Source organism: Trifolium pratense, linkage group LG7 (genome assembly GCF_020283565.1).
Source record: "Trifolium pratense cultivar HEN17-A07 linkage group LG7, ARS_RC_1.1, whole genome shotgun sequence".
Classification (NCBI taxonomy): domain Eukaryota; kingdom Viridiplantae; phylum Streptophyta; class Magnoliopsida; order Fabales; family Fabaceae; genus Trifolium; species Trifolium pratense.
This window is the reverse complement of record NC_060065.1, coordinates 57,567,780-57,591,041: the sequence shown is the minus strand read 5'-3', so window position 1 is coordinate 57,591,041 and position 23,262 is coordinate 57,567,780. Positions and strand designations below refer to the sequence as shown.

The following is a 23,262-nucleotide window of genomic DNA, read 5'->3' as shown; positions in this document are numbered from 1 at the left end:
CTGGAGGTCTTAGTGTAAGACGTAAACCGAGGGTTTGCTGGAGGTCTTAGTGTAAGACGTAAATTCAAAGGGTTTGCTGGAGGTCTTAGTGACTAGATCTATTAGTGGATTTCCTTCCTGGATTGGTATCCCCCAGAGTAGGCAGGTTGGCTGAACTGGGTTAACAATTTCTTGTGCAGTTTATTTACTTGTTGATTTTATTATGTTTCGTAAGATGTTCCAACATTAAGTATGACATTCTCTTTAAATTGAATGTTGGAACATCTGATAAAACATTATTTCTCAGTATCCGTTTTAATGTTATATGCCTTGCCGTGTTATTCATGTCAGACCAGATGTCTCGACATTCTATACAACATCTGGTTCTGCTATACCAGAATTTCAATTGGTATCAGAGCAGGCATCCTGTTCTGTTTTCTGGATGAGATCTTAGGGAAGATACTTTCTGGTTATGGGCAAGTAAGGAATACTGAAAATTTGTTTGAACTTGGAGAAGTTCACATTGATTGAATGGTCCCTAGAAGTGGAGGATGGACTATTCATGATAGGGTGTGTATTAGACCTATCTTTTGTTGTTCAGGCGTGTAGATCTTGTGATGAGTTGCTGTATGGTTTGATTTATTTTCAAACGTGTGTTATTGTAGTGTGCCTGAAGTTTGTTGAGGAGTTTTGTGGTTTGAATTCCGCTGCATATATATCTGATGGAAAACTCCTGGTGGTTTTGTTTGTTGAGGATGCACCACTCTGTTCTATGATGTAAGCCCTGGTGTGGTGATGCTCGAGGAGAGTTTTTTTTTAATTAACTTGTTAGAGATGCCAAAGATACTTGGGGGTGATCTTAAGTCCACTCATAAAGGCACTCATGTATGAGTTTGTTGAAAAGGGATCTGAAGGAAGTTATGAGCAATTTATTTTTGCTTCCAAAAGCTAACCTCCATTGGCTTTGATAAAGGATTTCTTGGTGTGTTTCGTTAGAAGGGAACTGATGTCTTACTAGATGTTGGAACATCTGACGGAACATCTGACGAGCAGATTCTGCAGAATTTTGTTGGATGACAGTAGGGCATGACAGATGCTTGGGTGCTAAACAAGTGTGTGTTGGTTACATATGTTTGGAACCTTCTCCTGACCTGGAAGAGGAGGCATCTGTGTCTGAGATGGTTTCTACACTAGAAACATGTCTTAGATAAGTTTGTTGGGACACGATCAACATATGGTTGACCTCTTGGGTTAGTTCATGTCTGATCCAAGTAAGTGGTAGTTAAAGTTGTGTGCAGTGTTGATGTGTTATCTGATGTTTTAACCATGCATGTTATATTCGTGTGATAATATCTAGTTGTATGAATGCATGATTAAGTAAGGAGGATTTATTATTGTTGGGACCAAAGGATTATGGTTCTCTGGTATTTTTGGTGAAGTTAATTCTTTACCTTGTGCATTAAAGATATCTCTTGAATTAAGATTAACGAAGTTTCTACTTCCCTTCAAGATGAGTGTTTGTGTTGAAGTGAAATGAAGTATATGTTGCATCCCTCTCTTCATTGTCTGGTGCACACTAATCAAGGGAAATCCATCTGACGTATTTAATGCTTCCACTAAGGTCACAAGTGAGTTTGTTGATGAGTCTCTCAAAGGATCTGTCTCTGAAAATGATGTTGCGTCGAATGTTGGTACATCTTTGGCACCTAAGACTGATGTTGTGCTAAGTACTGTCACATCTGTAGTACCTGATATTATGTTGGATCAAAGTGTTCCAGATACCTGTTAGAGGGAATCTCCTCTATAGGTTCAGAAGAATGCCATCAAACATCTCAAAGTAAGACAAGGGGTTGGAACATTAGAAGAATTTTTTGAGATGTAAAATATGCACGTCCCTGCATGTGTGGATGATTTGATATTGAAGGTTGATCAACTACTGATGGTTGATTTTCCTGTGTCCCCTTGCAAGAGTTATGGACTACTATGGTATCTTCAAACCATAGTTCAAGATGAAACCGATGGGATTAAGATTGATGTCAGAATTAATATTGAAACATCTTCTCCAACATCTGCTCCTTCATCCAAGGAAGCTGGTTCTACTCAGGGTGGAGTACAAGGTCAAGCAACTGACCTAATATGGAATGACTTTTTTGTAAGAATAATTGTCATGAGTGGATGTTATCTGTTGGTGCCATATATGTGCAGAAGAATGATGTCAGATCTAATGTCCTACCTTGTGTGAGAAGGTGTTTTGAAAAACCTGGATGATCTGCATTGATGGTACTCTATTGGGAGCTTCTTGAAGGATGTCTATGCACAATGAGTCCTTTTGAATGGTGATTTATGAATCAATGTAATTGGGTTCCAAAATCAGAAGCTGGTGTCCCAAATGATGTTGTAACATCATATTTATTGATGGCTGTTCTGTGGAAGGTGCTTGAGACTTTGCATGGGAGTGCTCAAGCTGTGTGGTCAGAAGACGTGTTTCTGACTATGTGAATCAGAATGTAGAGGTTCTGATCTTGTTTTAATAGTATGCTCTAGCAATGCGTGACTATTTATTCCACTAGTATCAACAACTACTAGTGAATGTAAGGGCAGAAGAATATTGTCAAATACTGAGGTTTGATAATTGTCTTTGGTTTTCTTCTGTTGCAAGTCACTCTAGAAAAGGGTTGGTAATCAGGATCTTAGTCAAGCTTTTAAGCAAACTAAGATGTTTTGGACTTGTGAGTGACTTTACACCTTGTATGCATGACATCCTGCCTATTCAAAAGGTCATGATACATAGTGTGGTTCTGCTAGGACATTGATCAGATGTGTCCTTGTTAACTGAAGAGGTCAGAATGCTTGAATCTATTCTCAAGAAGTGAGAATATCTACTCAGAATCGACTCTACTGAAGGAGTTGGTGTTGCCCTTCAACATGAAAGCATGAAGTCTTTCACATGTTTTCATTTAGTGCTCGAGTTTTCATCTTCAGCTGGAGCCCTGATTATCTATGACAGGTAGAGTCATGTGTTTTTCTGTGGATTGCATTGGTACATATATATTGTCTAGAGTGTTGTACAAGCTTCTGGAGATCTTTGCCTCATATGAGAATATGATGTCAGACAACATGTTGTGACATTATGAAATTATTAACAAGGCATGATTGATTCTAGTCATGTAAAGCTGAATAATTATATCAGTTATTCACATATCTCTCGAGTCGTTAAATGGTTGAGTCTGGGAGAATTTATTTTTCTCTACAGTTTTTTTTTGGAAGGACTTTCCAGGAGTCTTCATTATTGAGAGATGTCACAAATGTGATATTCAGATGTCTTGGTATGTGTCACTAAGTCTAAGTGAAAGAAGAACACTTAGAATCAAGTGGAAGACAGTATGTTTGAAGATGTGTTGATCAATGCAAGTAAAAGAAGACAATGTCTGACTGAATGTTAGAACATTATTCGAGACATGTTTCCTGTAAGATCAACAAGGAAGTGAAATGGACAGTGTGATCAACCACGTGTCAAAAGGGAATGCATAAAAGGTCTGTGAATACTTTGAATCCATCTGAAACTACTTCTATATTGCTTGGTGAACAAAATGTGCATCATCTAGGAAACCTATTTCTAAATCCATTATTCAGGTTAATCTTATCTCTCAAAAGGTCCTAAAAAAGTCTATCTATGTTTGTTGATGATGTTAATAAACCTACCAAACTCGTTTTGATAACCTCATTGATTCAGTTGTTACCCCTAATGTTGAATCAAATGTTGTTACATCTGTTAAAGGTTTTTGTCAGTTCAAATGTTGTGAGTAGTGTTGAAAAATCTGTGAGATCTGCCTTTGAAATTGGAATTCTAGATAAACCAAGATCTCTTAAAACCATAGGTCAGTCTAGTATGAATGTTGTGGTTGTTGATGACATTTTTTTTAATTCTTTCATGTGTCATCTTTCAAAGTTGTTGATTCTGTCACTTTGTTATCCCCCACTAAAATTGTGGTTGTGTCCCTCAAAGAAATCTCACCTGAGTCTGATGTCACATTAGATGTTGAAACATCTTGGACCAACCTGTTAGTGTTGTTGAAACCTGTTCTACAAATCCCCAAACTGATGCTAATATGGCTCTAAGAGTCTTAAACCTGATGGTGGTTTGGAGTATTGAAGTTTAGACTGTGGTGGAAGAAACTGATCTTGATGATCTTCCATGTGACCAAGCTATTGCTCAAAGTACTACTAAAAGAGAACTGGTCATGCTATGACTGTTTGTGTGGATGTGCATTCTGCTGAGAAGTACTATATTTGTTCAGATGTGTTGTGATCAGATGTGATAATGGTCAGAAATGTGATTACTACTACTATATTTGACAGTTTCAGATCTTCTTTTGAAACCTCTAGCTTTATGTTCTCATAAAATATGCTATGCTATGATGTCACCCATGAAGTCTACACATCCTGATCTGATTTTTGAGAATTGATTTTTCTCTGATGTATGTTAATGTTCTTGCTGCTGCATCTCAAACAAAAGATGTTATTGGTTATATTGTTGATAAACCAAAAACAAACTGTTCCTGAAAAGGATGTTGTGTCAGACGTTGACACATCTGTGAACCAACCTAAGGCTGATGTTACAAGTGTCCAGAAACCTGTTCAAGAAACTGATGTGGTGAAAGATGTTGGGACATCTGGTGACCCATCTAACTCATCTGATGAAGAAACAGGGTCAGATGAAGAGAATTCTCTGAGGTTGAAGAAGGATCTCTCTGTCTAAAGCAAGTCATCAAACTGTGCCACTTAATGAAGAAGTGGTTGATTATGAAAAGAGTATGAATGAGGTTAATGTGCCTTCTAGTAAGAAGAAACAGAGTCTAAAAAGAAATGAAGCATCTTCAAGTGACTCTAAGTATGATGTTGAGGAGGATGTGCCAGACATCACACCCTTTGCCTCAAAGAAAAAGACTGGTTGGAAAAAGATCCCTCAGAATGTGCTTGTTGCTCTCTGTGGCAATGTTTCCTTTCATCGTGCTTCCTTTGCACAAAGATGGGATCATGTGTACAAGGGGAGTTTCTGTTAGATGGATGCTCCATGCCCTGATTAGAAGATCACGTGCTTTGATACCATGCTGGAAGAACCTGTGCTAGAAGCTGTGCTAGAAGCTGTGCTACCATATGTTGCAACATCTTTGCTAACATGTGACGTATTTTGTGATTGCTCCTATTCGCTCTGATACCACGCTAGATAAACATGTTGAAACATCTTTGCTAACATGTGCTATGTGTTGTGCTATCATGTGTTGAAACATCTTTGTTGTCAATGCTCTAATACCATACCGGAGGAACCTGTGCTATCTGATGTGCCACTAGATGGTGAAAGATCTTGGTCACCACGTTGAAAATTCTGTGCTGATGAAGTGTGATCTGTTTTAGGCTATTTAATGATGACTCCACTGCTGATTTATATATGATGAGGTATGTATCCCATGGTGTTGTCTTCGTTTGTAGTAGCTCTGTGCACTATGTTCCTGGATATCTATACTATTGTACTCTTTGATTAATGCATGAAGACCCTATTTTGTCTAAACTTCTGACTAAAAAGGGAAGTAGTTTAGTAATTGGTAGGCATGATATGTTTTGCTGCTAATGTCTGTTGTGCTACCTGATGTTGAAACATATGCATGCTCTTTTAGTGGTTGGATGTGTTCTACTATATGATGTGGTTTCTGATGCTTAGACATCTGCTAACCTGAGTGGTGTAGTATTGAATCTGTGCTGCTGTATGCTTATGTGCTGATATGGATGATAAAATTGAGGGGAGTAAGAAATGTTTTCTGATGATCATTCTGATAAGCATGTGTCAATGTATTTGGAGGGAGTAAAATTAATTTTTGCTCTGATTCTGATTTTAAGGGGAAGTAGCATAATGCAGTAAGTGGTTACTATTCTGTTGTGCAAAGCTCTATTTGTTTGCTCTGGATGATGTCCTGCCATATGTTGGAACATCCTGGATGCATGAGAACTTATTTTTCTCAGCTATGTGAGAATTTACTCTTCCCAACTGCTACTTTGTGGTTTGCTTAAGGAGTTGTGATCTGTGATGTGTTTTGTGTGCGGTAGCAGTATGTGATGTATGGTATCTGATGATTATATGATGTGGAGCATAATGTTGAGGACATTTGCCTTTTTGTTGGTACGTGATGTAATGCTTCTGCTATTTCAAGACTATGGATTGCTAGATACTAATATATGGATCTGTTATGCTCTGATATTCTGCACTATGGATTTATGTGATGTTCATTACTATTGCTCTTAATGCACGAAGTTTTTGTTTGGCATATTTTGTGGCTAAAAAGGGGGGGTAGTATGTTTGTTTGTGTTTTTCTGCTACTTTACAATGTTGTATCTGATGTTGTGACAAGCTAGTCTAGCCTGTCTATGAAAGAAGTAGTAGTGTGTGTTGTGACATGCATGAATTCAGGGGGAGTAAGAACCATTTTTTTCTGATGGCCTGATGAGATGCATGAGCTGATCTATTCAGGGGGAGCAAAAGTATTTTTTTTCTGATCTGATATTAAGGGAGAGTAATGCAATATCAAGTTCTCTACCTATGTGTGCTTAATGTATGGACGTTATGATGCGCTACAAAATGTTGAAACATCTTGATGCTGATGTGGGAATTTATTTTTCCCAAGTGTGCTTGTGAGAGTTTATTTCTCTCTACTGAAGGATGAAGCTAAGTTGGTTATGATTCTGCTGCTGTGTATGCCTCTGATGATTTATGGTAAAGTTTATTTCTTTACCCTGTGCGTTATTTTTATTTGAGGAATTATTTTAGAAGTAACATAGAAGATGTTCTACCTTCCTTCATATTTGTGTGCTCACGTTGACTTGAAGGATTGTATGGTTTTTAAATCTCTCTATGCTAATTAATGGGCTGAAGTTGTTTTAGCCAAAAATTGCCAAAGGGGGAGATTGTTGGATATTTGTGTGTTGGCCTCATTTTGCTAAAACAAATATACAAGCAAGATGTTGGACCAAATGTTTCAACATGTTGGGTACAAAAGATGTTGGACCAAATGTTGTAACATGTTTGGGTACGACAGTCAGATTGCCCAAATCTCGCGCATTTATTACACGTATCTGCTATATATGGAAATCCACTCTACAAACGTGTATATCAAGATTTGATCTGATCAAGACGTTATCAGTGAAGATATGTTCTTATCAAGACTTAATGGAATGATTCAACACATTGTTTATTTCCTAAAGAGGATCAACTATTTTAGGAAAGTTTTTATTAAGGTCTGATTTGCTTAGCTGGACGTGACTCAAAGACCAGCTGTGTTCTGAAGCTTATCTTGGAAGATCAGGAGCGTGCTAGCTCTGTCTATATAAAGAAGACTCAAGACCAAGATTTTATTGAACCGAAACCACTGTTCATCAAAGATGTAGTCTTTAGGGTTTCGTGTCTTTAAGCCACTCTCTAGGAGAGTTGGTGTAAGTGAACCACTCGGGTTGTGAGATGGTCACTATGTCCTCACTCAGAAACCTTTAGGTAATGAGTTGAGTATTGTAATATCTCTGAAGCTTTTAAGCAAGGAGATAATGTTTGTATTTTTAATTGTGATTCTTACTTGTGGATTCTATAACACGAGTTAAGAACTGAGTTTGTTATTGTAAGGTTACTCCTAAGCTTTGAAGTACGGAGTTAACTATGTGTGATTTACTCCAAGCTTTTAAGCAAGAGTAAAATATGTCACGGTGATTGTCGCCACATTTTATTCAACATTATATGAACAACACAGGTTGTGTTGGCTGTGTGGAAGTGAGATGGGATCTCATGTCTAGGAGTTCCTAGGCAGAAGTTGCATGAGTAGTGTCGAGGTCATAAGGCGTAAACCTAGGATTTGCTGGAGGTCTTAGTGTAAGACGTAAACCGAGGGTTTGCTGGAGGTCTTAGTGTAAGACGTAAATTCAAAGGGTTTGCTGGAGGTCTTAGTGACTAGATCTATTAGTGGATTTCCTTCCTGGATTGGTATCCCCCAGAGTAGGCAGGTTGGCTGAACTGGGTTAACAATTTCTTGTGCAGTTTATTTACTTGTTGATTTTATTATGTTTCGTAAGATGTTCCAACATTAAGTATGACATTCTCTTTAAATTGAATGTTGGAACATCTGATAAAACATTATTTCTCAGTATCCGTTTTAATGTTATATGCCTTGCCGTGTTATTCATGTCAGACCAGATGTCTCGACATTCTATACAACATCTGGTTCTGCTATACCAGAATTTCAAAATTGATTATCATAGTCAAGTATAGTCATGTGAAACTCCTGAATGGTTTCATAATCCCTCATTCTAAGATTTTCAAACTGAGTAGTGAGAATTTGTAATCTAGACATTTTTACCTTAGAGGTACCTTCATGAACAGTTTCGAGAATCTTCCAAGCTTCTTTTGCAGAGACACATTTTTTTATGAGTCTAAAGATGTGTTTGTCCACCCCATTGTATAATGCATACAATGCTCTTGAGTTTGCTAGAGCAAGCGCATCTTCTTCTTTAGACCATTCCTCCACAGGTTTCAATTCAAGTGTTGACTTTCCTTCTTTGTCTACAATCACAGGGGGGTCCCATCCTTTCAGAACAGCTTTCCAAGTTTTGCTATCCATGGATTTCAAGAAAGCCATCATTCGTGATTTCCAATAATCATAATTGGAACCATCTAGAAGAGGTGGTCTGGTGACAAATCCTCCTTCCTTGTCCATATTGCCAGAAAGTATCTTCCCTGGAGCTCACCCAAAATAGAGCAGGGTGCCTGCTCTGATGCCAATTGAAATTCCGGCACTCAGTGAACACAATGCTGCACAAGATGCTATAGCACTCGTTGCAGCAAGACAGTCGTAGAACACAGTAAATAAATAAATAAATTGCAGAACAATAAATAAGACAGGAAATTGTTAACCCAGTTCAGTGCAACGTCACCTACTCTGGGGGATACCAATCCAGGAATGAATCCACTATAATAGCTCTAGTTCAAAGCCCTCGACCAACACCCGGTACTTGACTTATCGCCTAGACACTACCCGTGCAATCCTATCTAAGAACCTCTTAGATAATGAGACCCCGTCCCAAATTCCCTCTAACAACACGTACCATGTTGCTGTCAATAATAACGATCAAGATGGAGACACTCTCCTAGAAACTAGACCACACTCTTGCTTAAAAGCTCTTGAGTGAATCACACACACTAACTCCGTGCTTCAAAGCTTAGGAGCAGCTTACAATAAACAACACAAACACAGTCCTAAACTTGCATCAGATTGACACAAGAAAGGCTGACAAAAGACACAAACTCTAAACCCTAAAAACTCACACTTTGTAAAGAACACGGTTTAGAATACATAAAAATAATAGCTTGAGGCTTCACATATTTATAGTCTTCAATGTCTTGATGGGCAAGCTAGGGTTGCAGACAAAAACCCTTGCAACAGCTGCGGCCAAACCTAGATTAAAATTGAAAATATGTTTTGTGTTGTACCAAACAAAAAAAAGCGAACAAAAATATAATATAATTATATTTTTGTTTTTAATAACTTTCCTTAGGCCGACTTGGACAATTCTTGTGCAGTAAGTCTCGTCTTGCATATACACACGTGCTGGAATTAATATTTGAAGCAAATCTTGAACGAGATTGACAGAAAAAATTCTGCACTTAAAACAGAGCATCAGGATGCTGTACGAGGATGCTGCAGCATCTTTGTCCAGCATCTGGCAAAGTTGGCTTTTACAAAATGTAGCCAAACACAAAACCCAACATATATATATATATATATACACACACACACACACACATGCTATATCTCACCCATTCATGCTAAAGACAGCTTGTATTTTCGTCTGGTCCAATAGATGTAAGTGTAACTAGCACCTTTCAGGTCGAGTCTGAAACCATCTCTAATGTCGAACGCTTCCTCTTTTTTTTGTGCTATTCCTCAACTACGGTGTGTATCCGTGCAATGCTATATTGAGAACTATAATTGAAATATAAAATGATTTTTTTAGGTAAAAATATACTCTATAAGTAATGAAAAAAAAAAAGATGTTCTAATGATTTTTTACCCATGTAGGGGTTTGATCAACTATAATAGGAACTATACCTTGTTCCAAAGATGTTCTACCAATAAGAAAATTGGGATGATATATGAACTTTTTGACATTAACTCTATATTATACTTTCTTTCTTTCTTCTTTTCGATATAAATCCATATTTGAAACTCTTATTCAACATTATAATGAATTTGTCAATCAAAGTTTGTTAAGTTGGTAAAGAATGGATCCATAGCACCTAAGAGCGTGGGTCCATTCTCACCGTTAGCACGATTATTTCTTTGATAAGTGGTATGTAAGTACTTATGCAAGAGCTCTTTGACACGGCTTTTTTTTTTTCCCCTCACAAATAGGTTTTATATAAATTTCTATATTATTTTATCTCTCTGTATGTAAGTGAGTGTACAAACTTTTTAACGTCAACTCTATTATAATCTATTATAACAAATGTGCCAACGAATTGATCCATACTCTACGACAAGTAATTTGAAATAATTTTTTTTCTTCTTAAAACGACAAGTAATTAGAAGCAATCTTATTAATTTGAATACATTTAGCCCATATATGTATAAATAACACTGCTTGACGATATATAAGATCTTTGACAAAATGCAATAACCACATATTTTGGGTGTATTTTAGAGCCTAAGATCAATATTGGGTTATATTTGTTTTTAGGGGTCCAGTACTACTTTTACTCATTCTCTCTATGAGCATTACATATGAATATATATATATATATATATATATATATATATATATATATATATATATATATATATATATATATATATTAGTTTGTAGTTCAAAAAAAAAAAACCACATATTTTGTAACATTAATTTATAACTTATATATTATGGCAATAGTCGAAGCCAGAGTTTTGAGCCTGGGGAATGAAATAGTTGAAGTTGAATGTGACAGGAGAGTTGTCGTCAGTGTTGTATGCGGTGACAGTCTCCGGCATCCAACCATCTGATCCAACCCTAGCTAGATACATTTTGCAGATTTTTCCTATACACGGTCCCAATAGAGTAAACGGAGTCATCGTGCATCGCTTGAACATCCCAGAATAAGGACCATCCAGTTTTGCATGAATCTACAATAAAGATATTATATATGTGTTTTCATACTTGACCAAAAAAAAATTAAATTAAAAAATGTGTTTTCATTAGCTATATCATGGAGAGATTATACCGATAAGCTAAAAATTCAACTCATATGTTATAAGATGTTTTTGTAACTCTCACAAATGCATATTTTGGTTAGTAGATAAATTCAAATAAATAAATCCGAACAAATTCTTACTTTGAGGGACAGAGGCATCCCTTTCAAGTAAGGGAGGGTACATGTAATAATCAATTAGCACCAATGTCGTAAGTTTTAAAAGTGAGAGATAATATTATTTGTAAAAAAAACCAAAGTAAGAACTAAGTAATTAAATTTAAGGCTTAATGAGCTCAATTTTAAGTTAGATATTTTTACGTATCTTTTGGTCAAATTTAACCAGAGACAGAGTTAACAAAAACAAAAAGCTTAAAGAGCGAGAGAATGTGACCATCCAAATATTAATCTTATGATTAATTCTTGGAGGTAGTACTACTGAAACGAACCTCATCGCCATCGGCGTCTCCAACTGAAATACCAATTCCATCTGTCGTATGTGCTGGAGAACTGCAACTTGTCTTTACATCAATGTTGTAAAAGCAATTATTGCCGCTCAGTGTAGTCTCATTAATCTGAAACATACATATACACACAAAATAAATAGTGTTTTTATTTAAGATACAATATATAAAATTAAAATAAAGATGAATATATAAAATTTATTTACTTGTTGGGTATGGTTAAGCGTGGAAGATAAATTCATTTGAAGTTGAGGACGAGTGACTAATATTGGTGTTGCATGTGAGAAGACACCAATAGAGAATGTAAGGATTATTAAGGTAAGAGCTTTCATCATTTAATCAGTTATAATTAATTACTTGTAACCCTTTTTTATTCTTCACAAGAGAAGAAGACAAATGAGGAACACCTAAATTGTTTGGATATTTTAAGTTTCTATTACTTATAGCATTATAAAGGCCATGGGAAATATTTAATTAATTAATTTATATTAATTTATTACATATTGGTTGATCTGACGGTGAAGACTTGAGATGCAAGTTAACTAGAGATTTTGCTATCCCGACTAGTTCAACTGCCACCGTGAGTATGATTTAAAATATTAACTTTAATATGTCCTAGCTAAAAAAGTCATGAAAATAATATATTTCTTTTGAAAGGAAAATAAAGGCATGAAAATAATTAATTTAAGAAAATACAGATTGTATATATGTCTTATGAAACCTTCTTCATGGCTTCACTCCTAAAAAAATTACCTTATTGGCTTCATGGAAGAACCAAAGGTTGGATTAGGAATGTAATTCTTTTGCTTTATCGAAAGATCACATATTAATTGTTGATTCGATCCATTTATTATAACCTGCTTATATTAAAAAAAATTAATTTTATACTCACTCCAAAGGCTCAGATTGAGTATTTACTCCTCCCTGCCACCCAAATGTGTTCAAGTGTTTCCCCCCTCTCTACAAATTGAATGGTTAATTTCAATGTCAAAACTTTCTAGAAGATTCTCTATAAATTTTAAATTTATATTAAGAGAAATAGTTGTAACAATAAATTTAAGTTTATAAGTTGCTTCATATTTTTATATAATCATCAGAATCGTTTCAAACAATTTAAAAGACATTCTAAATTCTAATATTAAGAATTAGGCCTACAAGAGTTCCTTAAGACGTATAATTCAAAAATTGGACCCTATAGAGTTCAAATGTCATCTTGTTTATTTAAGAAAAAATTGGACCCTATTGTTACCAAATTGCCTTATTAACTTGCTTAAGTATTTTCCCCTCGATTATAATTTATTATGAGGTAAATCTCAAAATAAATATGATTTTAACTCATATTTTTTTGGTCTAAATTTTTTTTTTGCCATAATCAACTGCATCATGTAAACCAAGGATTACACCCATGCAACGGACTAGTGTGAAATTTTTGTTGTTTAATTTTTATTTTTTAATAGCAAATATATTATATACGATCCGTACTATATATAATATAAAAATGAAAAAGGTACAAAAAAAAGTTCAAAAAAATAAAGAGCATCAAAAGTACACCCACCATATATATAATATTTTAGTTGCTCACACTTCTTTAAGAATGAACCCTTTTTTTATTAGAGGATTATGCCGAAAAAGGTATTATGTTTCTCATTTGTTGGTTTCTATACTTCTATAAAACATTTCTAGTGGAGAAGGTTGAATTACCATCTTGGATTTGTCGAATATAAGTCTATAAACATTCATCTCATAAAATTCATCTCGCAAGATTATAATTTTTTTGAGATGAATGTTTATAAACTTGTAGACTAACCAATATATGTGGGTGATTAAAATCAGCGTGAAACTGTGTCTATCTTGAGCAACAACATATCCAGGTCCCTAAAAAATGCCCATTTCTTGAGTGGTTTATTGGTAAGATGCATGCATCATCTTAACCCTAGCATCTTGAAGGAATAGAGAGACTAACTAAAAAACTTATACTATTATAACCTTGTTTGCCATATCCTTGACCCCACTAATTGATCTATTGGCTGAGTTACAAGATCCTTAAAATTATTCTTCCTATAAGAACATCTATTAAGGTGTCTTATTGAGTTTCATAGAAGGATAATCCGTTTCTTATCATAAAATTTGCAAAAATACCTTAAATAAAATACAATATCATCATTAATGTTTAGTTGTTATAATGTATTATATTATTATTTTCATTATTATACGATACGACACCTTTTACTTATTTCTTTTTATCATTGAAACAAAATGGATATGAGTTGCAGAAATGTGAGATAGCATTGAATAAATTACTTATTAATTAGTTTATATGAAACTTAAAATAATAAACTCATGAGAAAAATCATTAGAGAATATGCTCTAAGTTATTTACTTTCATATAATCCAACCACAGCCTCCATAGCCTTAATTTTAAGGGAATTGAGCTTTATCTTTGCCTATAGTCAGCTAACAAGTCTTAGTTAACCATTTTCTCTAAATCCACATTTTTAAGAAATCAATATTTATCCAAATTTTTGTCTCACAAATTGACCTTTTTATTTTCTTATTTCTTCATCTACTATATATATATATTTTGTCAACTTGTCAAAAAAAAAAAAAAAAACTTTTGAACTTTTCTTTCTTTCTTCTTGTTCTAAAAAACAACTTTTGAACTTCAACGAAACACATATTATGACAAACATCAACTTTGCATCATATCGCTCCAAAGGTTGTTCTTCTCTCTATCATCAGTCTTTACTTATTTTGGATTATGTCATTTTGATTAACTTGATAAATCTTAATTTTGTCTCAAAACCAGTCTAATAATTTCATACAAAATTTCATACTCTAAAAAATAGACCATAATTTCATACCCAATATACCATATATAATGTCATTCTCGTACACAATTGAAATTTCATACACAATCATTTAATAACTAAAATCTGACCATAATGTCAAATAATATTTGTAACAATTTTCAATAAAAAAAAATAGCAACAAAAAAATATAACAACATATATCTAGTATAGACCCAATTTCAACCTCCAAACCCATCTAGACTTTACATATACTATTTCAGCCGTGACCGATGTGACATTAGCTATTCAACTTAATTGTTAAAAAATAAAAATAAGATACTAATGTAGCCATCTTTTTAACGAAGAGATATTTTTTTTAAGAAACCAAAATGAATTATATTAAAACCAAAACAAAGAGATAGTAGTTTCTAATGTAACTTGATCATTTATCTTTTACAAAGAAATATATTTATTATTTCTTATTTTCTCACATAATAAAGAAACATTTATTAGTTGGCAAAGAAAAAACACTTATTAGAAGCAAACCTTATTAATTTGAGTATATTTAGCCAACATATGTATATATATAGTACCGCTTCTTGACGATTTGATCTTTGACAAAATGCAATAACCTTAAATTTATAACTTATAACTTATTATTATGGCAATAGTCGAAGCCAGATTTTTTATTCTCGAGAATGAAATAGTTGAAGTTGAATGTTAACACAGATGCTAACGCATCTGACACAACATAATAGGTTTGACAATTACACAACAACAAATCTTTGACAAAATGCAATAACCTTAAATTTATAACTTATAGCTTAGTACTATGGCAATAGTCGAAGCCAGATTTATGATCCTCGGGAATGAAATAGTTGAACTTGAATGTGGTGATAGTCTATGGCATCCAACCAACTGATCCAAGCCTATCAAGATTGATTTGCAGATTTGTCCATTACATGGTAACAATCGAGCATATGGAATCTTCGTGCACCGCTTGAGCATCCCAGCAAAAGGACCATCCGGTATTGTAATCTACAATAAAGATATTATGTGTTTTCATACTTAACAAAAAAAAAAAAATTAAAAATATGTGTTTTCCTTAGCTATATATATATATATATATATATATATATATATATATATATATATATATCATGGAGAGATTATACTGATAGGCTGAAAATTTAAGAACTAAGAGTAAGAACTAAATAATTAAATTTAAGTGGTTAATGAGTTTAATTTTTAGTCAAATTTTATATATTTTTCGGCCAAAGTAGAGTTAACGAAAACAAAAAAGCTTAAAGAGTGAGAGAATTAATGTGACTATCAAAATATTGATCTTATGACTTAATTCATGGAGGTAGTACAGAAAAAAAAACCTCATAATTGCTGCCATCTTCTCCAACTAAAATATCAATTACAGCTGTCGTATTAATATGCTGGAGAACTGCAAATTGTCTTTATGTCAATGTTGGAAAAGCACTTCTCAGTAATCTGAAACATTCATGAGTACTTATGAAAATGTTATTCTGAATGATTTTAAACTAAAGGGTAATCCCCTATTTGGATCAATATTTCATAATTAAAATAAAGATGAATATATAAAATTTATTTACTTGTTGCAGGGCATGGTTAAGCGTGGAAGGTAAATTCATTTGAAGTTGAGGGTGAGTGACTAATATTGGTGTTGCATGTGAGAAGACACCAATGGAGAATGTGAGGATTATTAAGGTAAGAGCTTTCATCATTTAATTACTTGTAAGTTGTAACCCTTTTTTATTCTTCACAAGAGGAGAAGACAAATGAGAAACACCTAAATTGTTTGGATATTTTAAGATTCTATTATTTATAGTATTATAAAGGCCATGGGAAATATTTAATTACCCCATGCATGAATTTCTAACTAAATTAATTAATTAATTGGGAAAAAAACTAAATTAATTAAGAGTTTAATTAAAGATGGTAAGCAGTCAGTGTAATGAAAGTTTACACAGACATCCAATGAGAAACTACCACTCTTCCATGTTATATAAGTAGTTTCAAAAGAACCATACATGATTGGGGTGATGTGACCGAAAAATGAAACATTATTGATTGTTTGTGTAATATTATTTTACTCTGTCTGTTTATATCATTTAATCTCATTAAGAGTATATATCCTTTAATCTCATTAATTAATTTAATACATATGAATTGATCTGATGGTCAAAACTTGAGATGCAAGTTAACGTGAGGTTTTGCCACCCCGACTAATTCAATTCCCTTATATTTTTGGTACAAGTTTTACTGCCTCCGTGGGTATGATTTTAAAATATTAACTTTAATATATCCTAACAAAGGCATGAATTTTTTATTTTTTTTGAAAGGCAATATAAAGGCATGAAAATAATTAATTTAAGAAAATACAGATTGTATGTCTTATGAAACCGTCATGAAAATAATTATTTAGGAAAAATGATCTTATTGGCTTCATGGAAGAACCAAAGGTTGAGAAAGTCCAAATTCAATTAAGGTTAAAGACAAAACTTACATGCATTTTCATACATGCATTTCTTACTTTTTCACTCACAAAGAGGTGGTTATTTGTGTTTTTTCATTTTGAAAAAAAAAAAAAAATTAATAAAAAAAACTACCTCTTTGTGAGAGGAAAAGTAAGAAATGCATGTATGGAAATACATGTAAGTTTTGTCCTTAAGTTAATTCTGATTGTTTGCTATAAGTGAAAGATTATTTTCTTGTTATATGAAGATTGTGAAAAATAGGTTGAGAAATAAGATAGAAAATGAATTTAAAACTAATTAATACGGTTCAGTTGTTGATGAATTTTATGATATAAAGCAATGTCGTGTACAATTTAATTAGATAAACAATGTAATGCATTTTTTATTTTTTATTAAGCATATTTCAGTACTATTATGATTTATTTAATTTTTATTATTTAATTATTCCGGCCCCCCGTTTTATAGATTCCTGGATTCGTCCCTGGCCGGGGTAATATTTAACTATAACATGAAATTGGTAGTTGGTGTGAATCTATATTTACATTGCTTCTAGCATTTTATTTTTATAAAAAATTCATGATGATTGTTGGTATTATTATTTTTATAAGATGTGAATAAAAAAATATATAACTTTTTTAATGGGTTAATCTAACAGAGGTCATGATCAAGAAATTAATTTAAAAAATATAAGATTATACGTTTTCTAAATAAATAAATCAAAACAGTATAGTGGCTTCATTTTAGAACCAAAGGATTTATGAGCAAATGTAATTCACTAATTCAATTCATTTGCTTTATAAAAATATCACTGAATAATTGTTGATAATTCGGTCCATTCATAATAATTTGTTTATATTAACTTTTTTTCCTTGCAATGATATGTTTATCAACTCAAAATTCATCTACCACTTTACATATATTAAAAAATATATAACTTAAATAGAGAATAATATTCTTACTAAATTAAGTTTATCAATTAGTAGATATAAAGTAGAAAATGTCAACTTATGATACAATTGAAAGAAAAAAGCAATTAATATTACATTGCAAATTAAAAATAATTTAATTTATATGCACTGCCAGTCTAAAGTCATTTTGCACATGCGTCCAATAATATACCGACACATCATGTATGATAATTAAAAACACATGATGTGTCACATTCATTAAATGATGTAGCAACGCGTCATTGGATGTATGTGTAAAATAAAATTACATAAACGGTACACAACAATTAAATTCTATTATTAAAGGAATGTAACACTAAAGTTGATAAAAAAAACAAAAAAAAAAACTACTAAACTTAACCACAAAAGTTGTAGCCAATGGCAGAACCCTGAGAAAGAAGAAAGTTGTAGTTAAATATAACAGGTGGGTAACTATAGTCATATGCAGTGACAGACTCTGGAATCCAACCATCTATTCCATTCCTATATAGATACAATTTGCAAATTTTTCCTATACAAGCTGCTTGTGCCACAAATGTCATTGTGTTACACTTCCTGAAAGCCCCAGCTTTAGGATTATCCAGTCTCCCGAAAGAAAGCTGCAAATCAAATCAATTAGCACTAATTAATGTCACAAATTTTAAATTGAGTACTTAAAATTATTTGTGCAACAAAAATTATATAAATAGTTATGGCTAGTTCTTGGAAGTGTAGTAAATAACCTCATTGCCATCACCGTCTCCTAATAAAAGACTGATTTCATCTTTTGTATATGTTGGAGAATCGCAGCTTGTTTTTATGGTGATTAGATAATCGCATCTACCACTGAATCCATTCTTACCATCGATCAATCTAGTCTCATTAATCTGAAACATTCATATAGTTTTGTATTTTAAGATACAAATAAAATATAAAATATGAAATTATATATTATACGTACACATTCAATGTGTGTACACTAGTGAGAGTTTTTTTGAGGAGAAGGAACACTAATAAAAAGCAATACTGAGTGCATGTTTTAAATTTACGATGAGATTGATAGAATTATGGGAATCATCGTAATTTTGTTAAATTCATCACCAATTCAAATACGATCTTATAATGATGTTTAAAATATTTTTGAATTAAAGGGTAATCTCCTATATATTTGGATTAATATTTCAAAACAAAAATAAAGATGAACGTATAAAATATATTTACTTGTTGTTGGGTATGGTTAAGCATGGAAGAAAGATTGATTTGAGGTTGAGGGCGAGTGGCCAATGTTGATATTGCATGTGAGAAGGCAGTGATGATGGAAAATGTGAGCATTATTAAGGCTAGGGCTTTCATGATAAGAATACAAGAGAAGGAGGAACACCTAAAGTTGTAACAACAAATTTAAATTTATAAATAAATTGTGTGTTATTTTTATATAATTATCGGAACTGTTTCAAACAATTTAAAAGACGTGTTCTAATATTAAAAAGTAGGCCCTATATAAGAGTTCCTAAAGACATATAATTTGAAAATTGGACCTTTTTTTTATAAAAAAATTAACGGCAGATATATTATTATTAATAACTGGTTTCTACACGAGACAAACAGAGGTCGGAAAAAGCAGAACTACAAAACAAAAGCGTCGTATATAAGCGGAAGACTAATGAAAAAAACCAAAACACAGACACCACCTAATAAAAGCCTACTTCTAATTCCTTTCTTAAAAGGACACTCCTCAGCCTACAGACCACCAAAGAAGACATCAATTCGACCCAGATGCCACTAGACTCTAACTCCCGATCTCGAATCAAAAGTGATCGACCTACCATAATCAAAAAAGCAACTCCGCAAGCCAAAAATTGACGGGAATCAACATCGACACGGAAGAGATCAATCAGATACAAAGAAATCTGCAAATTTCAATGCGAGAAAATAAACCTTGTTTTTTAGCAAATCTTTTATCTTTTTGGAAGAGTAATGTCTACTCCGAAGAAAATAAAAGCTTTTTTGTTTTTGTTTGGTCCTTCATGTCTAGATACATATAAGAAAAATAAGGTATATCAACATGCGGAATGGTAAAGTAAAAATTCACATGAAGATTAAGGACGTGCACTCATATCTGTTTGCAATTTTGATCGAAAATTGTTTTCCTCTTGACAAAAACATTCGACATTAGCTTATTATTCAACATAATTGTTAAAAAATAAAAATAAGATACTAATGTAGCCATTTTATTTAACGTAGAGATACTAGCTTCTAATATGTAACTTTGATAATTTATCTTTTACAAAGAAATATGTTTATTATTTCTTATTTTCTCACATAATAATGAAACATTTCTTTTTTGTTTACAATGAGTTGAGAATCGAACCCAGAACCTATAATATACTACCCAAATCCCTCATCACTAGATCAAACCTAATGATTTAATAATGAAACATTTATTAGTTGGCAATGAAAAACACTTATTAGAGGAAACCTTATTAATGTAACAAAAAAAAAAAAAAAAAGAGGAAACCTTATTAATTTGAGTATATTAAGCCCCACATATGTATATATAATACTGCTTCTATATGCTTATTGACGATTCGATCTTTGACAAAATGCAATAACCTTAAATTTATACTTCCTCCATCCTTAATTACAAGCAAAAGTTATTTTTTAAATTCATTGAATAATTGATAAATCTAAACTATATTATAGTTCAGGTTCATCAATTTTTCAATGAATATAAAAAGTAATTTTTGCTTAGGATGAATGACAATAGTCGAAGCCAGAGTATTGATTCTCGTGAATGAAATAGTTGAACGTGAATGTGATAGGAGAGTTGTCGTCAATGTTGTATGCGGTGACGGTCTCTGGCATCCAACCATCTAATCCAATCCTATGGAAATACAGTTTGCAGATTTTTCCTATACATGGTCCCAATAGATTAAATCGAATCGTCATGCACGGCTTTAACATCCCAATATAAGGACCATCCAGTGTTGCAACAACCTACAACAAAGATGATTAAGTAACTCCGACAAATATTAATCTTATGACTTAATTCTTCGAGTTCGAGGTACTACAGAAAACAACCTCATTCCCTTCGGCGTCTCCAACTAAAATACCAATTAAATCCGTCGTATTTTCTGGAGAACTGCAACTTGTCTTTATGTCAATGGTGTAAAAGCAATTACTACCACTTAGTCTAGTCTCATTAATCTGAAACATGCATATATACACAAAACAAATAATCTTTATTTAAGATACAATAAAAATATGAAATTATTTATGATAGCAATTCATGATTACTTATAAAAACTTTTTGGTTGTTGAAAACAAATAGGAAAATAAAGATGAGTATATATAAAATAATATATGTTATTCTCAATGATTTTTAATAATTTTGAACTAAAGGGCAGTCCCCTATTCGGATCAATATTTCAAAATTAAAATAAAGATGAGTATATAAAATTTATTTACTTGTTGTTCGGTATGGTTAAGAGTGACCAATATTGGTGTTGCATGTGAGAAGACACCAATGGAGAATGTGAGGATTATTAAGGTAAGAGCTTTCATGGGCCTTTTTTATTCTTCACAAGAGGAGAAAACAAATGAGAAATATTTTATTAAGTTAGGATATTTTAAGTTTCTATTATTTATAGCATTATAAAGGCCATGGGAAATATTTAATTATCCCATGCATGAATTGCTAACTAAATTAATTAATTAATTTATATCACATGGTTTGGCTTTATGATGAAGACTTGAGATTTTAAAGTGTATTTCTCTAAAAGTTTCAGGTTCGAATACAATTGGCTATTTTTTTTAGTTTATTTTGTTGGTGGATTTGTTTTGATTGTTGGGGAAACAAAAAATATTTTGAGAATAATTAATTTAAGAAAATATGGATTGTATGTCTTATGAAACCTTCTTTGGTTTTATTCCTAATTTTTTTACCTTATTGGCTTCATGGAATAACCAAAGGTTGGATTAGGAATGTAATTCCTTTGCTTTACTGAAAGATCACCGATTAATTGTTTATTCAATCCATTTATTATTATAACAGGCTTATATTAAAAAAAATTAATTTTATACTCACTCCAAAGGCTCAGATTGAGTATCTACAAATTGAATGGTTTAATTTCAATGTGAAAACTTTCAAGAAGATTCTCTACAAATTTTATTAGTAATAAGAGAAATAGTTGTAACAATAAATTTAAATTTATAAATTGTACTCCCTCCGTCCCAAATTATAAGGGAAAATTGGTCAAAGAAAGTTGATGTATTTGGTTAAGAATTTGGACTAAATACATCAATTTTGGTTGACCAATTTTCCTTTATATTTTGGGACGGAGGGAGTATGTTATTTTTATATAATAATTATCGGAACTACTATTTCCATTTCCACATTAAATTGAACCAAATTAGTAACTCTTTGTTCAAACTTTTAACTAATTGTTTTAAATAATCAAAGCTTTATTTATACATGATAAAAAGTTTATTACAATTACTCAAAAAGTAAAATTAATTCAAAATTTAAATTATATAAAAAAGTAACGAGACTCCTATGTGATATAATATTAATAATTAAAAATTATAGGTATATATATGTTCTCTTTAATTAACTAATAATCGATCTCCTACCCAATCTTATATTGATTAACTCTGTCGAGTCATTAATTTCTTGTATAATCATATTCGGTAAATTTGAAGATGGAGCAATCAAAATTTAAACTTTTGTTTTCAAGTGTAAGTAGTTCGTTCTTTGTAAAAATATTCATAATTAAATAAATAAACTTTTGTTTTATTTTCATAAAGATATATTTTGAAGAACTTGCAAAATTGTCGATGAACATATAGATTCTTCGATTTTCTCTTTGATTTCTTGTATTATAATTTATGAAGTACTAGAAACTCATCGATGAATAATAATTCAACACACTAATAAAAAAACAATGAAAACATATATAAAATATACCCCTTTATTTCATTTCATTATATATAATCATACATTTATATAATATTATTTTTTTCATAATATTATTTTTTTTTCCATAATTTCTTGTGTTGTGAGTTGTGTAGTTGTGAGCAACCAGTATTTAAATCCAGCCACATACCATTGTTTTTTTTTTTTGATAAGCCAACCACATACCATTTTAGTCTATTACTTAGCGTGAGTGATAACTTAGTTTTTTACGTTTTTACGTATTATAAGATAAGCTTTTTACGTTTTAAAATCATTTTGCCATTTAACTCCAATTAATCAAATTGCATCATTATATGATGCAAAAAATAGTTTCCATATTTTGATCTAGAATTTGCTCGTTGAATTGTTCTTTTTAACTCTATGATTTT

At 32.2% G+C, this 23,262-nt stretch overlaps 3 protein-coding genes across 3 annotated transcripts; all 3 read right to left on the bottom strand.

The window, feature by feature from the left end:
* Positions 1–10,653: 10,653 nt before the first annotated feature.
* On the bottom strand, positions 10,654–12,127 carry LOC123899072 (embryo-specific protein ATS3A-like). Its single transcript, XM_045950128.1, has 4 exons — positions 11,904–12,127; positions 11,683–11,808; positions 10,844–11,168; positions 10,654–10,797 (listed from the first exon to the last, which is right to left on the bottom strand). Exons 1-3 carry the CDS (start codon positions 12,030–12,032, stop codon positions 10,920–10,922), a joined length of 504 nt encoding a protein of 167 aa, XP_045806084.1. The 5' UTR covers positions 12,033–12,127; the 3' UTR covers positions 10,654–10,797; positions 10,844–10,919.
* Positions 12,128–18,164: 6,037 nt separating this feature from the next.
* Positions 18,165–19,318, bottom strand: LOC123899071 (embryo-specific protein ATS3A-like). The gene is made up of 3 exons (XM_045950127.1): positions 19,141–19,318; positions 18,663–18,806; positions 18,165–18,539 (listed from the first exon to the last, which is right to left on the bottom strand). The coding sequence occupies exons 1-3, from the start codon at positions 19,270–19,272 to the stop codon at positions 18,297–18,299; spliced, it is 519 nt and encodes a 172-aa protein (XP_045806083.1). The 5' UTR covers positions 19,273–19,318; the 3' UTR covers positions 18,165–18,296.
* A 1,101-nt stretch (positions 19,319–20,419) lies between these two features.
* On the bottom strand, positions 20,420–21,566 carry LOC123899073 (embryo-specific protein ATS3B-like). The gene is made up of 3 exons (XM_045950129.1): positions 21,388–21,566; positions 21,001–21,126; positions 20,420–20,916 (listed from the first exon to the last, which is right to left on the bottom strand). Exons 1-3 carry the CDS (start codon positions 21,481–21,483, stop codon positions 20,668–20,670), a joined length of 471 nt encoding a protein of 156 aa, XP_045806085.1. The 5' UTR covers positions 21,484–21,566; the 3' UTR covers positions 20,420–20,667.
* Between the last annotated feature and the right edge of the window lie 1,696 nt (positions 21,567–23,262).